This window comes from Equus caballus, chromosome 15 (genome assembly GCF_041296265.1).
Source record: "Equus caballus isolate H_3958 breed thoroughbred chromosome 15, TB-T2T, whole genome shotgun sequence".
In the NCBI taxonomy this organism is placed as follows: domain Eukaryota; kingdom Metazoa; phylum Chordata; class Mammalia; order Perissodactyla; family Equidae; genus Equus; species Equus caballus.
Window position 1 is genome coordinate 29707797 of NC_091698.1, and position 15572 is coordinate 29723368.

Genomic DNA, 15572 nt, shown 5'->3' on the forward strand with positions numbered 1-15572 from the left:
CTGACAATCACATCTACCCTGAAATGTCTTCTGCCAGTTTAGTCATTTAAAATTTAATTTTAATAGACTCTGACAGATTAATGATAGAAATACTTGTGTGACAGAGGTACAGCTGCAGTGTTTTTATGAGGTTGGATTTGTGTTCAGGGGACGTGCCTGGCTGATCCTAAAAGTTCCCACATCCTCACCCTTCGCGTTCTCCACCAGCGTTTCCTTCAGCAGTTTCCTTCGGGCTCATTCAGAGTGCAGATAATTCTGGAATGGATCCATGTCAGTTCTTCTTTCTTCACCCTCCCCCCCCAATATCACCCCCCACCCCACGCACACGGGCACTCATTTTTCTTGAATTCACTTGGGTGTGGGGGCTGGGGGATAGAAGATGGGGCAAGAGTTTTGAGAAGACTTGGTAAAAACTCTTCAGAGTTCACTTTTAAGTCCTTTTATAGAGCCACGAATCAACATCAGTTTTATTTCTAGCGATAAAGAAAATACAAAAATTTTTTTACAAAAATGCAAAACAAGAAGCTACATTCATGTTATTTTGAAATCTGATTATCAGAGGTTCTTAAATATTTTGCCGTGGTTAAAACGTAGCACGTGTGTTTAATTGCGAGTATGGGGTGCCCATTTTAGCTGTAAGTTAACATAAGTTGCCTGTGAGTAGCGGTTGAAATCTAGGAATCTTCCCGCTTTTCCTGTACCTGTGTTACTGAACTGTTTCCTGAGTAGGAGAACATTTTTCCTCGTGGTACATGGAGAATACCGTCGTCCTCATGCCTGACGGGCTCTTTTGATCCCATTTTGATCCAGTCGCATTTTTTATCCCCGTTATTTTGGGCTGTCACGTGGCTTTTAATGGTTTCATTAACACTCGGATGAATGTCCTGGTCTGAATGTTGGTGACAGCTTCATGAAAGGGCCAACCTCCCTCTTTTTTCTCTTTTTGAGAATGCCTTTGCTCTTCCACAGAAACATTTCCTCTGCCCGTGTGGTGTTTGCAGGCTTGAATCCGTCTTTATTGGCTGCATTCATATTGAGACAACATGCCATCACGCTCTGATTCGGCCCTGGGGTAGCCCCGTGCAGCCTGGCTGTACCCCTGCCCCCACTTCCACAAACACGCACTCGTGCAGGTAGCCTGGGGTCGACACTCAGGTTTTCCCTTATTTTGCTTTGAACGGGACAACCATTTCATCTCATATTCCTATGTGGTATTTGAAATTTCTCTAGGAATTTTACCTTGTATTAAGATCAAAATAGTTATTTTACCAACAGCCTAAAATTTTTGTGTTCTCCTATGTTTCCAGTGTATTTCTTTGGTGATAGTTACAATAGCATTTTTGTGTTAGTTTGCCTTCTTGAAATGAAAATGTGTAATTAAGTGTGAGGTGGGCTTCTAGAAACTTAGTTTTGGAACTTTCTGCGAGATCCATGGAAAACAATGTGATTTTTGTTCTGTTTGTCCCACTGCAGCTTCCATGAGGCAGTCGCAGGCGGTCCCTGCAGACATGCGCCCGGAGGTATGGATCGCTCAAGAGCTGCGGAGAATTGGAGACGAATTTAATGCCTCTTACCCACGGAGGGTAATGCTCTTTTCCTTAATTCTTTTTCTTCCCATGCCCTCCCCCCCACAACATATTAAAAAAAAACAGTGACTAGTAATAACTCTGTGCTTATGCTGGAAATGAGAGGTGTTACCTGTGTGTGACCTGCCGTTGTTTCTCCTTTCCCCTTTTCCACTTGTTTTATGGCTGAACTTAAGTGATGGTGATGAAATAGAATACAGTACAGGGCGCCAAAGGGATTTCATGGGCACTAACCTTAAAACCTCCATGCTAAAAGAGGGCTAATTTATATGCTTTGAAATACTCCCACATAAACATTAACATAGTTTTCAACCCATATAGGGTGTCTCTGCACTCCTTTAAGCAGTTTGGGTCAAAGTTAAAGAAATTTTTGAATTTCCCTCTTCACTCTACTGAAGGGAACGATGCCAGCATTCACTCCCCTGCGATATGCTGGTGACCTGAGAGCAAGAGAGCCGTTGACTCAGCCGCCATTGCTGTCCTTGGACCCTCCTTGATTGAAGTGTGTTAGGAGGCCACTCCTATTTTATTAATAAAATAGTCTGTAATTTAGAATGTAAAAACTTGCACTCTAGGTTGACTGCCACTTAAATTTTGAGGTTGTACTATTGGTGTTTGTTTTTTTGTTTTAATTGTGCTCTGTAGGTTTTTTTGTAGACAACAGTGTGTTTTTGTCTGCCTGTTTTCCCTGTGGCTATATATGTTACCATTTGGGCACCTTTTTCCCCGTGGCAGACATTTGAAAACGTGTAGCCTTTAACTCTGGGAGTCACAGCTGTCGTGAGTGTGTGTGACGACTTCCTGTAAGGGGTACACTAGCAAATCTGTGATATAATGTAGCTTTGACTTGTTCACATTTTTTCAAACAACTGTGCATGAAGGTATTTCTGTTGATATGTCCAAAAGGAAGACACTTAAATCTTATTTTGTAGGAAATAATTGTTAATATCATTCTTTCTAATTGTGTCACTTCTGGCTTTTCTGAACATTATTGATACATATGAATTCCTCTTACAGATTTTCTTTTAAATCTTTTTTTTTTCTTCTGGAGAGAGGTCATGCTTAGACCCTAGTACTTGTATTCTGTTTTAATGTTAGTCTCTTTTTTCCTAGCTGTTGCTAAGTAAATGGATGTTACCTGTTAATTGCTTTCAATCATTCTTGCTTTCCTGTCTATATTCAATGCCTTTCAAGCTTTTTTTAAACACACATGGAGACATTTTCCCATTACAAGGGGTGCTTTCATTTCTTTGGTATATAATCTCCATAAGGGGGCTAAGGACTTTCAGGAAACTCACATCAGATCCTCTTCATACCTTCTGTGGGGTGTGTGTATGAGTGTGTGTGATGGGAAATGTGCTGTAGTGTAACTCTCACTGAATGGGAAATGTCACATTGCTGAATGGCCTGGGAATTTCTTATGATACTGTCTTTAGCTGGCACAATGCCTGGCATTCTACACCTGACATGGGCCAGTTCACAGAACATCACTTCCTTCTCACCTAGATCTGAAATGAGGATTGTCTTTGCAGAGTTGGTGTTTTGTAATTTGCCACTGGAGTTACTGTCCCCCCGCCCCCAGTTCCTCTGCCTTGGTTTCTCTGAAAGGATTTTGGGGTTACTGTGTGTGACTGGACTTGGCTCTCCTGCTGGACTAGGAGAGACTGATCAGAAACAGGGCCCCAGTATATTCAGGATGTTGATCCTCATGCTGAGGTTGCAGGGACCCGGGTCCCTCCAAGAGTGTAGGCTGAATACATTTGAGTCCTGATTCTGGGATTGTGTCCATAATCCAGCAGGAAAAGATGCTTCTGATGGGCATGGCAGCCTCTCAGGGTGAACCTGGGCAGTGAATTGACCAGCGTGCTGGGCCTGCCTCCTTCCCCGGGCTTGAAGGGTGTTTGTTAGATGTCCTTGGGGCCAGATCTGACTTGGGTGGTGCTCCCCGAGAGAGATGAGGCAGTTGGGCCCTGGTGCCCTCAGGGTCCGGAAGCCCTGGACACCGAGATAAGTCAGCACAGTCCTGTTCTCAGGGACTGGATCAGATTTGGCCACAGAGCTGGATGTGTTTAAGGATGTTTTGTCAAAGTTTGTCTTTAAACTTAGACAAAGGATCAATGACTCCACAAAGCTTTTCCCTGATCCTGCCCAGATGGGTCTGGTTAATGCTTCTCTGTGGTGGCCTTGTGTGGTCAGCGACAAGCCACAGGGTAAGGGTGGCCTGGGGGTTGGAGCACAGCCTCACCTAGACTGTCGAGGTGGTGAGCAGTTTAGTTTCATGTGCAAATGAGACATGGACCATTGGGTTGTTTGCATTACCTTGCCCCTCCGTTGACAGTGAGGGAACAGCACTGAAAAGTTCGTATCCTTCCTGCCCCTCTCCTCCCAATGCTGTTTCACAGTTTAATGATTAAGATGCTTATATCTGTTTTTTTCAAATGAGAGGTAACCTCAGTGCTTTTGGTAAATGAATGTAAGTTAGTCTCATTGCAGTATTTTGCAATACTTTGTCATTGTGAACTTTATCTTGTCTGTCTGGAAAAAATGAACCAATCCAAAAATGCAGTTGCTAATAATTTAAAGGACTCCAGCCTTCTAAGTGGGCTGAGAAATCGGTGGGGAGGAGTAGGGACTGTAGGTTATAACCTGATTTTTTTTTTTAAACAAAGGCAAATATATTCTCCAAATTTTATAAATAGCCAGTTTGGAACATCAGACTCTGAAACTTGGGATGGTGACACGGTGACCCCTGAAGCCACAGATGCCTGTCTTAATAGTTGTTAGATAAAAACAGTCCGTTGTCTGCGGTCACACTGGCGGTCCGTTGTTGAGTGTTGGGGGTCGAAATCTGCAGAGGAAGCGGGAGGCCATTTTGGGAAAGTGATGCATTCAGACTACGTGCTGTCTTCACTGGGGGCGTTGTTCGCTCCTGGCGAGGGCTGCTTTATGACAGATTTTAGCGTTTTAAATATTTAGTGTCTTTATTTGCTTTACACCGTTACAGTACCTTTTCTAAAGTGTTGGTCTTTTCTTGCCATGAGCCTTGTGAAGCCTGACAGGATATTTTCCCGTTTTTTCAGTTAGAGCAATAGAGGAGGTTGTCGTGTAGTTGTCATGTGTTCAGCCCACTTCAGGGCAGTGGGGACGCGTATGGCACGGAGCTGTGGAGTCTGAATCCTTGAAGGAGGAGGTGAGAGAGGCACAGGTGAGCACAGAGTCCCGGTGCATGTTCCTTTTCTCTCCTGTGACTCAGTGTCCTTTCCCCGGTGGCCCTGCCAGGGCCGACTGACCCGTCCCCTCTGTCTGATAGGAGTTTTACTGCTCCAAGTCTCCGTGTATTTTTGTAACTTTTGTTTTGAAGTAATGTCAAACTTAACGCAAAAGTCACAAGAACGGTACAGAGAACCCTCTTCCGTCTGCCCCCACATTCCCTCCTGTGGACATTTTGCCATATGTGCTTTAACGGTCTCCCTCCTTACCCCGTGTACGGATTATTTTCTAAGCTATTTGAGAATCAATTGTGGGCTTGATACTCCATTACTCTTAAAGCCGCCAGTGGGCATTTCCCAGGAGTCAGAGTATTCTCATACGGAACCACTGGGTTATTATCCGAATGAGGAAATTAACAAGATTATGGCAGTGTTGTCATCGGTGGACCTTACTCAGACTTCACCAGTTGTCCTAGTGGTGTGACGTTGTGTCCTCCTCAGTGTCTCATTGGGAGGCACAGGGTGTCGATTTGTCCCATTCTTGGGACTCTGGTCAAAGGTGGTGTCCTCCCCACTAAGTCAGCACTTTTCCGTTTGTACTGGAAGGAAGGCGCGTGTAACGGGGGAAGAGCTTCCTTTCTCCTCTGTCTGTTCATTTCATTGGTCGACTTAAGTTCACGGGCCCCTGTTTAATTCAGTGGGTTGTTAGGCATTACTCTCCGTACTTTGATGCTCACCTTGTCCCAGACTTGGCCGGTGGCGGCCCTGTGGTGCGTTTTCACCACATCATTGAGCGTTGAAGGGCCTCAGCAGTGCAGGCACATGTAGAGTGTGTTGCAGGACAAATGTCCAGGGGCCGTAGAGATGGTGGAGCTCTTGGACTTGTTGCTGAGTGACCTGCGTGCACACCGTGTCCCGACGATTAGAGGGCCCGTGTCCAGCCCTGAGACTCCCGGGGGAGAGGATGAGGGCTGTCGGTGGACTCTGGGACCACGGGGATGTCAGTAGCCTGTAGGCAAGAACATTTCTCAGAGCAGCTAGATCTCTCTTTGGGGCTTGATGAAGAGGATGGGTAGCTTGCAAGGGGACGGGGGTGCCGTGTTGTCTGTTTGAGCAGCCTGCACCTGGAAACCCCCTCTTCCTCATGGCTGGGCACAGACACCAGGTTTCCTTTTATTCTTTCATAGCCTCTGCTGGTTTCTTTCACCACTGAGAAATTTTGTGTCCCCAGGTTTGTCTGCTCCAAGGGAGTATCGGCAAGCGTAGGCTGTGGTCCTCTGCAGGTGGGTTGCTGGGGGCTCACACCAGCTCTCCAGGGATGGCATCTCCTTGGATGGGATGCTTGGCCGTGGGCTGAGGGTGCAGTCCAAGGGTGTGAAGGGTGTGCCAGACCCTTCGGAGCTTAAAACTGCATGCTCTCGGGGTAATTAGACCCGTCCTCTAACCACTGTCCCCTCCCCAGGACCAGGCTGGGATCATTTAGCTTCTGTGGCCTCCTCCCTGCCTTGCAGTCGGGTTGTCCAGCCTCAGTCACTCTGTGTGCAGGTAGACTGCTCGTGGTTAGCAGTGACTCAGGCGGTGTCCTGGGGCTGGCCTGCAGTGGACAGCAGCACATGAAGCTAGGACAGGCTCACTAGATGGGCCAAGAAGTGGGTGAAAACCCTTTCAGTGTTGGATCACAAGACACAATGTATCTTTTGTTCACACTGCCTACTTCCTGTGCTGTCCCAGGCGTGTGCAGGCATGAATTGACTGAACCACATGTGGACCGCAACGTAGCATCCAGCCAGCCAGAGGGGAGAAGAGAGCTGGCTCTCAGACTGGTTTTGATGGGAACGAAAGTTGAATTGAAGTGTCAACACATTAGCACTTTCATATATGATATATTAACTTGAGATCTTTGTGTGTTGTCTTTCATAATGAGGGAATTCCCTGTGCCGTCTGACTCTTGCTTTTATAAATGATATTCTTCTGTAGATAATGTGCAAGGGAGAGGTCCAAATTACAGCTTGTTTGGTAATAGCATAAACTGAACATAGACCCAGAGAGGGTATTCTCAGATAGCATTCTTTTGAGGCCTTCATTAACTGAATGTTGGAGTTTAATAAAATAAGCTGCTTTCTGTTACTGTCTGAGAAAAGAATAATGAAAAATCTGCATAGCAGATACTCACTTAAAATGAGACCCATCTCATGAAACGGTGAGCCGCCCCACACTTGACTCCTGTGTGTTTGTAGAGTGACAGTTTTGATAGCAAAAACAGCTGTGAGTAGGGGAATCAATTGGTGCCTGCCATTTACTGGGGATTCCGTTTTCAGGTGAGGTGAACGTATCCTCTGGAGGTGGACGGGGCAGTTGGGTGTTTTGGTTTTGAGCCTTCCACACCCGTCTCAGGCCACACCGTTTCCATCCCACGAGAACAATGACAAGATGGCGTGGCAGCGACACCCCTGATGGAGACGCTGGAGCCCCTGTGATGGAAGAGTCGGCGCCTTTTTATGACGTCGGCTCTTTGTCTTTCCTTGAGACCTTCGAGAGAGCATGTGGTTCCGATTATCTCGCTGGAGACGGCGACTGTGGACGGCAGGCTTCCTGAATGAGGGCTTTCCATGGCTTGTTGAGGATGAGTGTGATCTTGTAGGAAAACACAGCTTGTGGACAAAGGCAGGGACTTTGGGGGTCAGACCTCAAACCCTGCCTCCATCCCTTAAGCTTCAGGAGCCCCATTTTCGGTCTCTCTCTTAGGGGTGTCGTGAAGATTAAAACATTGATAGATGGAGCTAGGAAATGCTGACATCCCTCGTCACCATCGTTCTCTTTTCTCTCACCTTGAACTATAATTGAAGCATTTCCAATTGGTCTTCAAAATTGAGAGAGAAAGATGCCAGTAACTTTGTTCCCCTCTCTATCTTTTAAGGGCTCTGCTTGTTAAACAGCAGGTCGTGCCTTTGACCCTGCTGACGCCTGCAGTGTCTGTCTGGCTGTACGCAAATGTGGGCTGACATTGAGGCACTGGTGTGTGTTTAAATGGCTGGGTGGACATCGAGCTGACTGTGGCTGTGTGTGTTCACACTGTCTGTGAGTGCTCCACCCATCTGTGGCAGGTGGGTCCACCTGCATGGCTGCCTTGCCGTGCTGGGACCGTAGGCCATTAGCACGTAACCATTTGGAGATGCAGGTGCCTGAAGGGGACTTCAGAGAGGTCTGAGCGGGGTTTTTTTAATCTCTTGAGGAGGAAATGAAGATGCACACAAGGCGAGGCTTGGCCCTTCTGCAGACGTAGGAAAATAATAAGCCTCTCGCATCATCCTTCGCTAGACTTCTCCCAGCTGAACCGAAGCAGAAGGTCTGAGTTGTGGTTAAAGTGCCTTACGTCTCATTAGCATTTTTCTGAAGCTGGGGCATTTCGGAACAGTGTGTTCTTGCTCTGAATCTGCTTTTTCATCTTATGATGCCTCACATAGGAGGTGTCGGAACCATCCCTGGCTCCTCTGGGGTTGGCCGTAGTGCAGCGACACTCACAGGGCTCTTCACTTCAGCCACTGTGGGCTCTGGGGCCCAGCGAGTTAGAGATCCACCAGGAAGAGGTGTGTCCGACTGGAGGGTAGCTGGAAAAGTGGTTATTTGTCCTATGAAAAGCCGTAACGGTTACAGTTTCTTTGAAAGGATGCATCAAAAATAGGAGGCAAGTTGGATTCGTGCAAACGTAGTTTTTCCGTGACCTTCGAACACGTCATCATCGTGGCCGGTCAGCCTGGGCTCGGGTAGCTTGGCTCCTGGTTTTTGTGTGGGAGCACCACATCCGGTGGAGGGGCTCCCCTGGTGCCCTCTCCACAGCTGTGTTGACATCAAAGCGTGTTAGGCACAAGCTATGCAAATGCCTGTGTTGCCCTGGTGATAAATAGAAAGTGAACTTGGTCTTTGGGCCGCACCGCAGCCCCAGCAGCGTGAGTCTCACACCTGAGAACGGTGGTGGATGACGAACCCTCGTGGAGAGAGACCAGATCTTCATAGAGGTCTCCACGTTGTGCTCATCACGGGCCCTTTTTGTCTGACCTTTGTCTCACTCATTTGTCATTTCACACACTGTTTAGATTGATGGGTTGTGAATGGGTAGAGGGGGTCTTCACTGGAATCACGGGGGCCACTCTCCTTCCCCTGCCCCACCCTGTCACCTTTGATTATGGCAACAGTCAGCACTGTCCCAGTAGATGCTGTGACAGCCCCTGGGGGAAGAGCCCCCATCGGGACACACTTGCCGGAACAGGAGCAGAGGTTCCCTTGTTGTCAGGGTTCTTCCTGGTCTCGCAGTCTAGAATTCAGTCCCCTTTGTTTCCCACTTAAAGATAGATCTCTTACCAGAAAAAAAAGTTCAGGGGGCCTGCCCGGTGGCGCAGCGGTTAAGTTCGCACGTTCCGCCTCTGGGCGGCCCGGGGTTCGCTGGTTCGGATCCCGGGTGCGGACATGGCACTGCTTGGTAGCCATGCTGTGGTAGGCGTCCCACGTATAAACTAGAGGAAGATGGGCACGGATGTTAGCTCAGAGTCAGGCTTCCTCAGCAAAAAGAGGAGGACTGGCAGTAGTTAGCTCAGGGCTAATCTTCCTCAAAAAAAAAAAAAAAAAGTTCAGGACATCTCAGGCATTCAGTGTTGAAATTCTGTAAGAAAGGAGTTCTGATCAAGGAAAAAATTGCTCTGAGTCTCAGAGTTCTGTAGGTATACCTTGCTGTTGGGTTTGTCTCCCAGAATTTGGTATTGAGTTCTCTTTGATATGATGATGAAGATGGTGTCATGTTCCCCTTGTTACTTTGACTGCCAGGAAGCTTGGCTACACTGCAGCTCTCTTGCAGCAAATCTCCGCCCTGGTCCCCAGGATAAGTCTCTGGCTTGATGTCGTTTCTGATCTCTCTCAGCTTTTGTTTTTATTGCACTATAACATCTGTGTGTCTTTAGGGTGAACCCCCTCGAGTAATGCTGAGTGTAGGTGTGTCTTGTACTTACTGAGTCATTTGGCCCTGTGGGGTTTGGCCCTGCCCCTGGCGCACGGGTCGCTGGCCTTGTGCTCTGTGCTGTGCTGAGGTCTGGGCTGAGTCGTTCGGATCACTGGTGGTGCTCAGTTCTCGGTCTACACGCTTGGTCTGTGACCTCAGCTGGGACACAGAGGGGAGAGCTGCATGGGTTGTTGTGAAGACTGCAAAAATGTGCCAATGGGTGGCAGTGGGTGGTTCTTCTCGTCCCCAGGCTAGGGCGCACAAAGTCTGAAGGCCTAGGGTGTCTTGGGCAGCGTTTCCGAGCCGGCCCGTGTCTCTGCGGGAGAGTGAAGCCAGATCTAAAGCTGGCCTGGGCAGGTGCGTGGTGGTCAACCTGACCAGTTCCCCAGGGCACTCTGGGGTCAAGGCCTCTTTTGTTTCCCACACACCTGCTTCCCTAGATTGGGCAAGAGAGCATGTTTTTCTGTGATGATTTTGGCATTAAAATGTAATTAAATTCCCTATACTTGATTGATTGTCCCAGTGTAATTTGGGACGTGTTACTTGGGATGTAACTTGAAGATGGTCCGCCTGGTGCCGAGGCCTCGGTGGCGGCTAGTGCTGTGTCCACCCACCCTCCTTCGTCTTGGCTGCTGCAGAGGCAGGTGGCCTGGCCCACAGCTCCATCCCCATGCCCGGTGTCGCTGGGCTGCAGTGGCTTACAGCGCCCCATCCCCACTGCACACAGTCTTCCTGGCTGCAGGTCAGCCTGGACAGTGCTCCTGGGCATCCCCAGGCACCCCCCCGCCACATTGCGGCCCAGGTGGGCCCCTGTTGAGTGGGCTCCAGGGACGGAATGCTGGAGGCGCTCCCTGCCGAATGCTCTCCACACTGTCTCCAGGGACATTCTTCATATCGTCAAAGAAAAGGACCTAAGTCTATCCGCAGGAAACTTGGAGAACTTCACTCCCCCATCCTCCCACTTTTAAGGGACTGTTCTTCGAGAGAATGATCCTGGAATTTGGCATCGTTTTTCGTTCTGGTTTATTATGAGAAATTAAATACTTAGGCACCATCTAACTCCTGTTTTTACTGATCTGCCTGCTCCTTCCCCAGTGCGTGCCCGTTGAGCCTCCTGCCTCACCCACATTGTCTCTCTTCCTGGGATGTCCTTCTTTCTCCCTCCAAGGAACTCTTCCTCCCTGGGGACATGGCTTGGGGGTTAGCTCTGTGCTCCCTGCCCAGGCTCTCCCGGCCCCCGACCTGCTTCTCTGGCAGATGCTTCTGTCTCTGTCCTTTTGTTTACCCCTGTATTGCCTTTGCCATATGATCGTGTTTATTTGTATTGCCCTGTCCCTTACCAAGTGTAAGCTCCACAGAAGGAGGTGCTGTCACGTTTCTCTTTCAATGGGAAGGACCCTCCCATCTTGACTCCGTTTTGATGTAGACCCAGGATTGCGCTGGAGTGTGGAGTATTTTTCCATCTGTGAGGTGGGCACCTGTGCGTGCTTCCCTCCTGGTCCCATTGGAGTGCTGTCTGATGGGCTGTCCTCACTGATGGCAGTGCCCACACCCACCTTCGGATGGGCTCTGCACTGCTGCTCCGCACTCAGTGCCCGTGAGACCTGGTGGATGAGGACACATGCTTCGAAGTCGGCGCCCCTGTGTGCGGGCAGGTGCAGGGGTGCGGGAGCCCCTCTCCCGGAGACGAGCCTGAGCTGTTAGTTATTTCCTGGAGGGAGGCGCAAAGCTGAGAGTCGAAGGAGTCATCTTCTGGACACATGGGATGGCGTGAAAGTCAGTTACCCCAAATAATGCAGTTCCTGATCCTGACCATGCAGATGAAAATACCCAACAGGATGGAGTCCTACACTCAGGCACCTGTGAGTGTGTGTGTGTGTGTGTGTGAGCAAAAGAGGTAACTGTATAATATCTCTTTCTAAAGTATTTCTATGACTTAGACTAAAACAGCATTACCGCAACTCTGATCTAAGAAGTGTTGCTTTTCACTGAAAGGACGAAGGACCAAGAATGATAGTTAGGCATGAGAGGGTAGATTAGTTGCTGGGGCTGCATCACAAGCTGCCCCACGCAGGAGGACTTCAACAACAGAAATGTATTCTTCACAGCCCTGGAGGCCAGAAGCCCAACATCTCATGCTGGCCGGGCCCACGTGGCTGCAGGATGCTGCTGGCTGGGGCCTGGTTGGGCATCGTCAGCTGGCCAAGGCTCCCGTGCCACCTGCCCCACTTTAGCGTCTCGGGGCCATCCTGTGTGCTCCATGACTCCCGTAAGCGAGCGGGTTGTGTGGCTGCAGGTGTTAGAGGGCTGGGAGTCTGGCGGAAGCAGGAGTTGCGCGTCCTCCAGCTGTGTCTGAGGTAGGGGCTGTGCGCTCTGAGCCAGGAGCAGCTTCAGCCGTATGTGCCAGCTGTCAAGGGTTTTCTGGGCTGGCACGGCTCTTGGAATCAGTGGTAATGGCTTCCTCTGTTGAATGTTGTCCAAAAGCAATTGTTGGCCGGCTTCAAAGCATGTGCCAAGTGTCACGCGGCTGTCTGAGAGGGCAGGCATCCCGGTGTCCCCGCTCGCTGAGATGTTGCGGCATCTTCTCATTTGTCAGGGGTTGGGTGGTCCTCTTGCCAAAATTTCCTGCCTTCGCCCTCCCTTCCCCTCCGCAGCTTTCTTTGAATACCTCTGTATCCTTTACATTTGAGATGAAAGCAGAACTCCGGAAGACTTGAGAAGACATCTCTCGTGATTCAACTTTTACTTATTCACAGTCACAGCCACTGTTATCCATGCTGTCCTCAAAGGATAAGTGGGAGATTTCTCCTCTCAGACGCTGTCAGTTCTGGAATATGAAGTTAGCTAAGTGTAAGAAGTTGGGTTCTGTCCCTGATATGACCCAGTCCCCTCGTTGGTGTCATTTTGACCCTGTTCTCTGGTCACATTGAGGCTGGCATTGACACCTAGCTGGCATGAGTCGTCTCACGTTGAGCTGATCGCTTAGCCCAGCCTTGCATACACTTTTCTTCATTTTAGTAAGCCGTGGTTTTATTTTGAATAAGCCTCTTTCAACCTATTAACATAAGTCTAAACTAAAATTAACCTTCCCCTAAATTATTCTCACAAAGCAAAGTAATTTTGAAAGTTAAATCAAAACAAAGCAATCTTGTGTGTAAAACAGATAAAAATCGCAGCCTGTGGTTTCGGAGGGCCTCTGCAGGAATCGCTTACAGAAGGCCGATTTCCTCCAGTCTGGTTATGGAAGGAGAAAGGGAAATGCCGGGGCCTTATCACCATCCCATTCAGTCCGACGAGCGCTGGAGAGCTCATGTAAACAGTCTCGGGCAGGGAGCACACCTCGCAGCTGGCGACTGGGGGCATGTTTGGATCTGAGAGGGGACACTGTTCTCGGCCTGACTCGTGGCCAGGGGTCCCATGGCGGCGCGTGGGAAGCCTCCCCCACCACAAGAAGTGGGTTTGTGGAGCGCTCCAGACAGAGCAGGGAGCCAGTGTCGGGTGTGGGTGCTCATGAAGGGAATGGCCAAGTTTCCCTTCCAGACCCGCACCCTGGAACGGCCTGTAGCCCCCGGTGTGAAGGCAGTTGTGCTCTCTTCCCACCTTTGGCTGCTCTGAATTCACACCCTGCACTTACTCGCCTCCAAGATGGATTGGAACTCGAGGCTGGGCACCCCTGAGCACCTCTGAGACCTTTAAAGAACCTAGCAGTTTCCTTTGAACAGTTGCTCAGCTCGTCATGACATGGGGTGGCCACTGGTGAAGAGGCCTCCTTTGTTTTGAATCGCTCTGTGCTCCCCACGCCAGGGGGCGGGGGGTGGGGGTTGACTCTGCCTGTGCCTGACTGTGCACACGGCACTGAGGCGACAGCTGTATCCAGCGGAGCCACCTGCCGACAGCCAGAGGTGCAGTGGCGCATCAGTGCTCCTCTTTCTTTAGCTTCGTAGCGCAAATTACCCCAAATCACTGGTTTCTCAAGTAAATTATGGCTACCAGAAATTCATCCTTGGGGGAGTCTGAAACATATTTGAATGTCAATAACCTGGGTAGTAGGATAGTTACTTCACATTTACCCAGTTCATTTTTTCGTCTCTTCTGTCCCTTCTACCCCACCTCTTCCCACGGGACGCCAACTCCGGTGACTTGGGATGGCTTTTCTCCAGCACCTGCACCGAGGCAATTGGATATTTGTTTTCCAGTGGTTGATGCGTTTCTTGATCAAGGCAGTTCTGGCCATGGTGACATCACCTGTAAAATGAATACGTGGTTTTTAGAGGGGCAAACTGAGATTCAGGGATTCTCTTTGAATTTTCCAAACATTCTTTCGTTGCTTTATTTTTGTTTTAAGAAGAGGGAAATCATTTGGCATGCTTGCTCTTTCTGTAGTGACATCTTCCTTTGCAGGGGAAATGGAAAGAACTTCCCTTCCCGGTCTCAGGGAAAAATTGGTGCTTCAATGACACAGCGCTCTTTAAGAGAGGCCTTCCGTAGCTGTCAAGATGAGATTGGTGTTCACTAAAATAAGGGCATCCCTCACCGCCCTATACCCGCTAAAAAATTAGGGCTGAGAAACTAAGAAGCTTTCTTCCTGTGTTGTTTCAGGTCGTTTTGAATCATCACCAAGCAGCTGAAGCCCACCCCCAAATGATCATCTTGCGACTGTTACGTTACATCATCCGCCTGGTACGGAGACTGCAGTGACGACAGGCTCCATGTGGAGCCGAGATGCGTGCAGACATTTCGCTTGTTGAAACCGACAAGCCCCAGCAGCACAGTCTGTCGGTGCCCTTGCCATGCGGCCTGCGGTCTTTTCTGGAGAGGGCGTGCAGAGGGGCCGGGTGACACGCCCCCGAAGACGCCGAGCTGCGTGTGGACTCCACCTTTCTGTTCCTTGCCACGTGGCAGAATTTCTGATGGAAGTTTGTTGTGAATGTAAATGAGGGAGGATTCTTTTTTAAAAAAAAAAAATTGTACAAATCATGGTTCTTCGGAGCAGGATTTTATGCAAGAATGGTGTTTACATGCAGTGTGGGTTTTTTTCCACCTTCTTTAATAAGAACAGGTTTTTCAAAAAGGAAATGGAAACTTTTTAACCAGCTTGTGAATGATTTTTGTACTAAAAATTTAAGAACCTATTGCCTATTCTCAGAGGATTATGTAAACTCTGCAGTGGAAACTGAGCCAGCTAATTTATAAAGCTGCCTTAGTTTATTTTTAGAGATTACTGTACAGAATTGTTAAATGGGAGACGTACGATGTGGCCCCTCCCTTCCCTACCGTCATCTCTTTGACCTTCTATTTTATCATTATTAATACCAAAAAAAGTTGTTATGAAGTGAACTGATGAAGGGAGTTCATCCTGCATTGGTGTGCCACTCCCGTGTGTAAATAGTTACTTACCTCCTTAATTCAATTGCATCTGTGGCAAAATTGCAGACTCTCTGTGTGTTTTTCCTTACGTTCCTTGTGATGGTCCTCTGGTCTGTCCGGATGCTGATGCACAAGTTGGTCCAGTGCGTTTTCGCGATAAAATGCAGTTGGATCAGAACGAGAGTTAGTATCTGCCTGCATCGTACTCGGCTCAGTTGGTGTGTCTGTTGGTAGCTTACTAACTGGGAAGTTCTCGGTGTTGGTTCATTTCTTTTTGACGGGCTTGTCTTTTAGAAGTGCTCTGAAGAGGTAACAGCAGGAATAAGAAAGTCTTATGCCCCTTTGTGCTGTTGGCTTCTCCCAGTTCAGGCTCTCCCTTAGTCACAGGGTGCTCTCTGAGCACAAGGTCCTGGATCATGA

General features: G+C 48.8%; 1 protein-coding gene across 17 annotated transcripts in view; it reads left to right on the forward strand.

Moving 5' to 3' along the window:
* Positions 1-15212, forward strand: part of BCL2L11 (BCL2 like 11) — a 41458-nt gene extending 26246 nt beyond the window's left edge. For 11 of the 17 annotated variants that reach the window (XM_070235154.1, XM_005599828.4, XM_070235157.1 and 8 more), the window contains 2 exons: positions 1474-1583; positions 14385-15212. In XM_070235154.1, coding sequence (XP_070091255.1) covers positions 1474-1583; positions 14385-14483 — 209 coding nt within the window. In that variant the 3' untranslated portion in view covers positions 14484-15212. Of the gene's footprint in view, positions 1-1473; positions 1584-4666; positions 4792-14384 lie in introns of all 17 variants that reach the window. The other 6 variants (XR_011425942.1, XR_011425939.1, XR_011425940.1 and 3 more) reach the window with 2 other exon arrangements.
* The last annotated feature ends 360 nt before the right edge of the window (positions 15213-15572 follow it).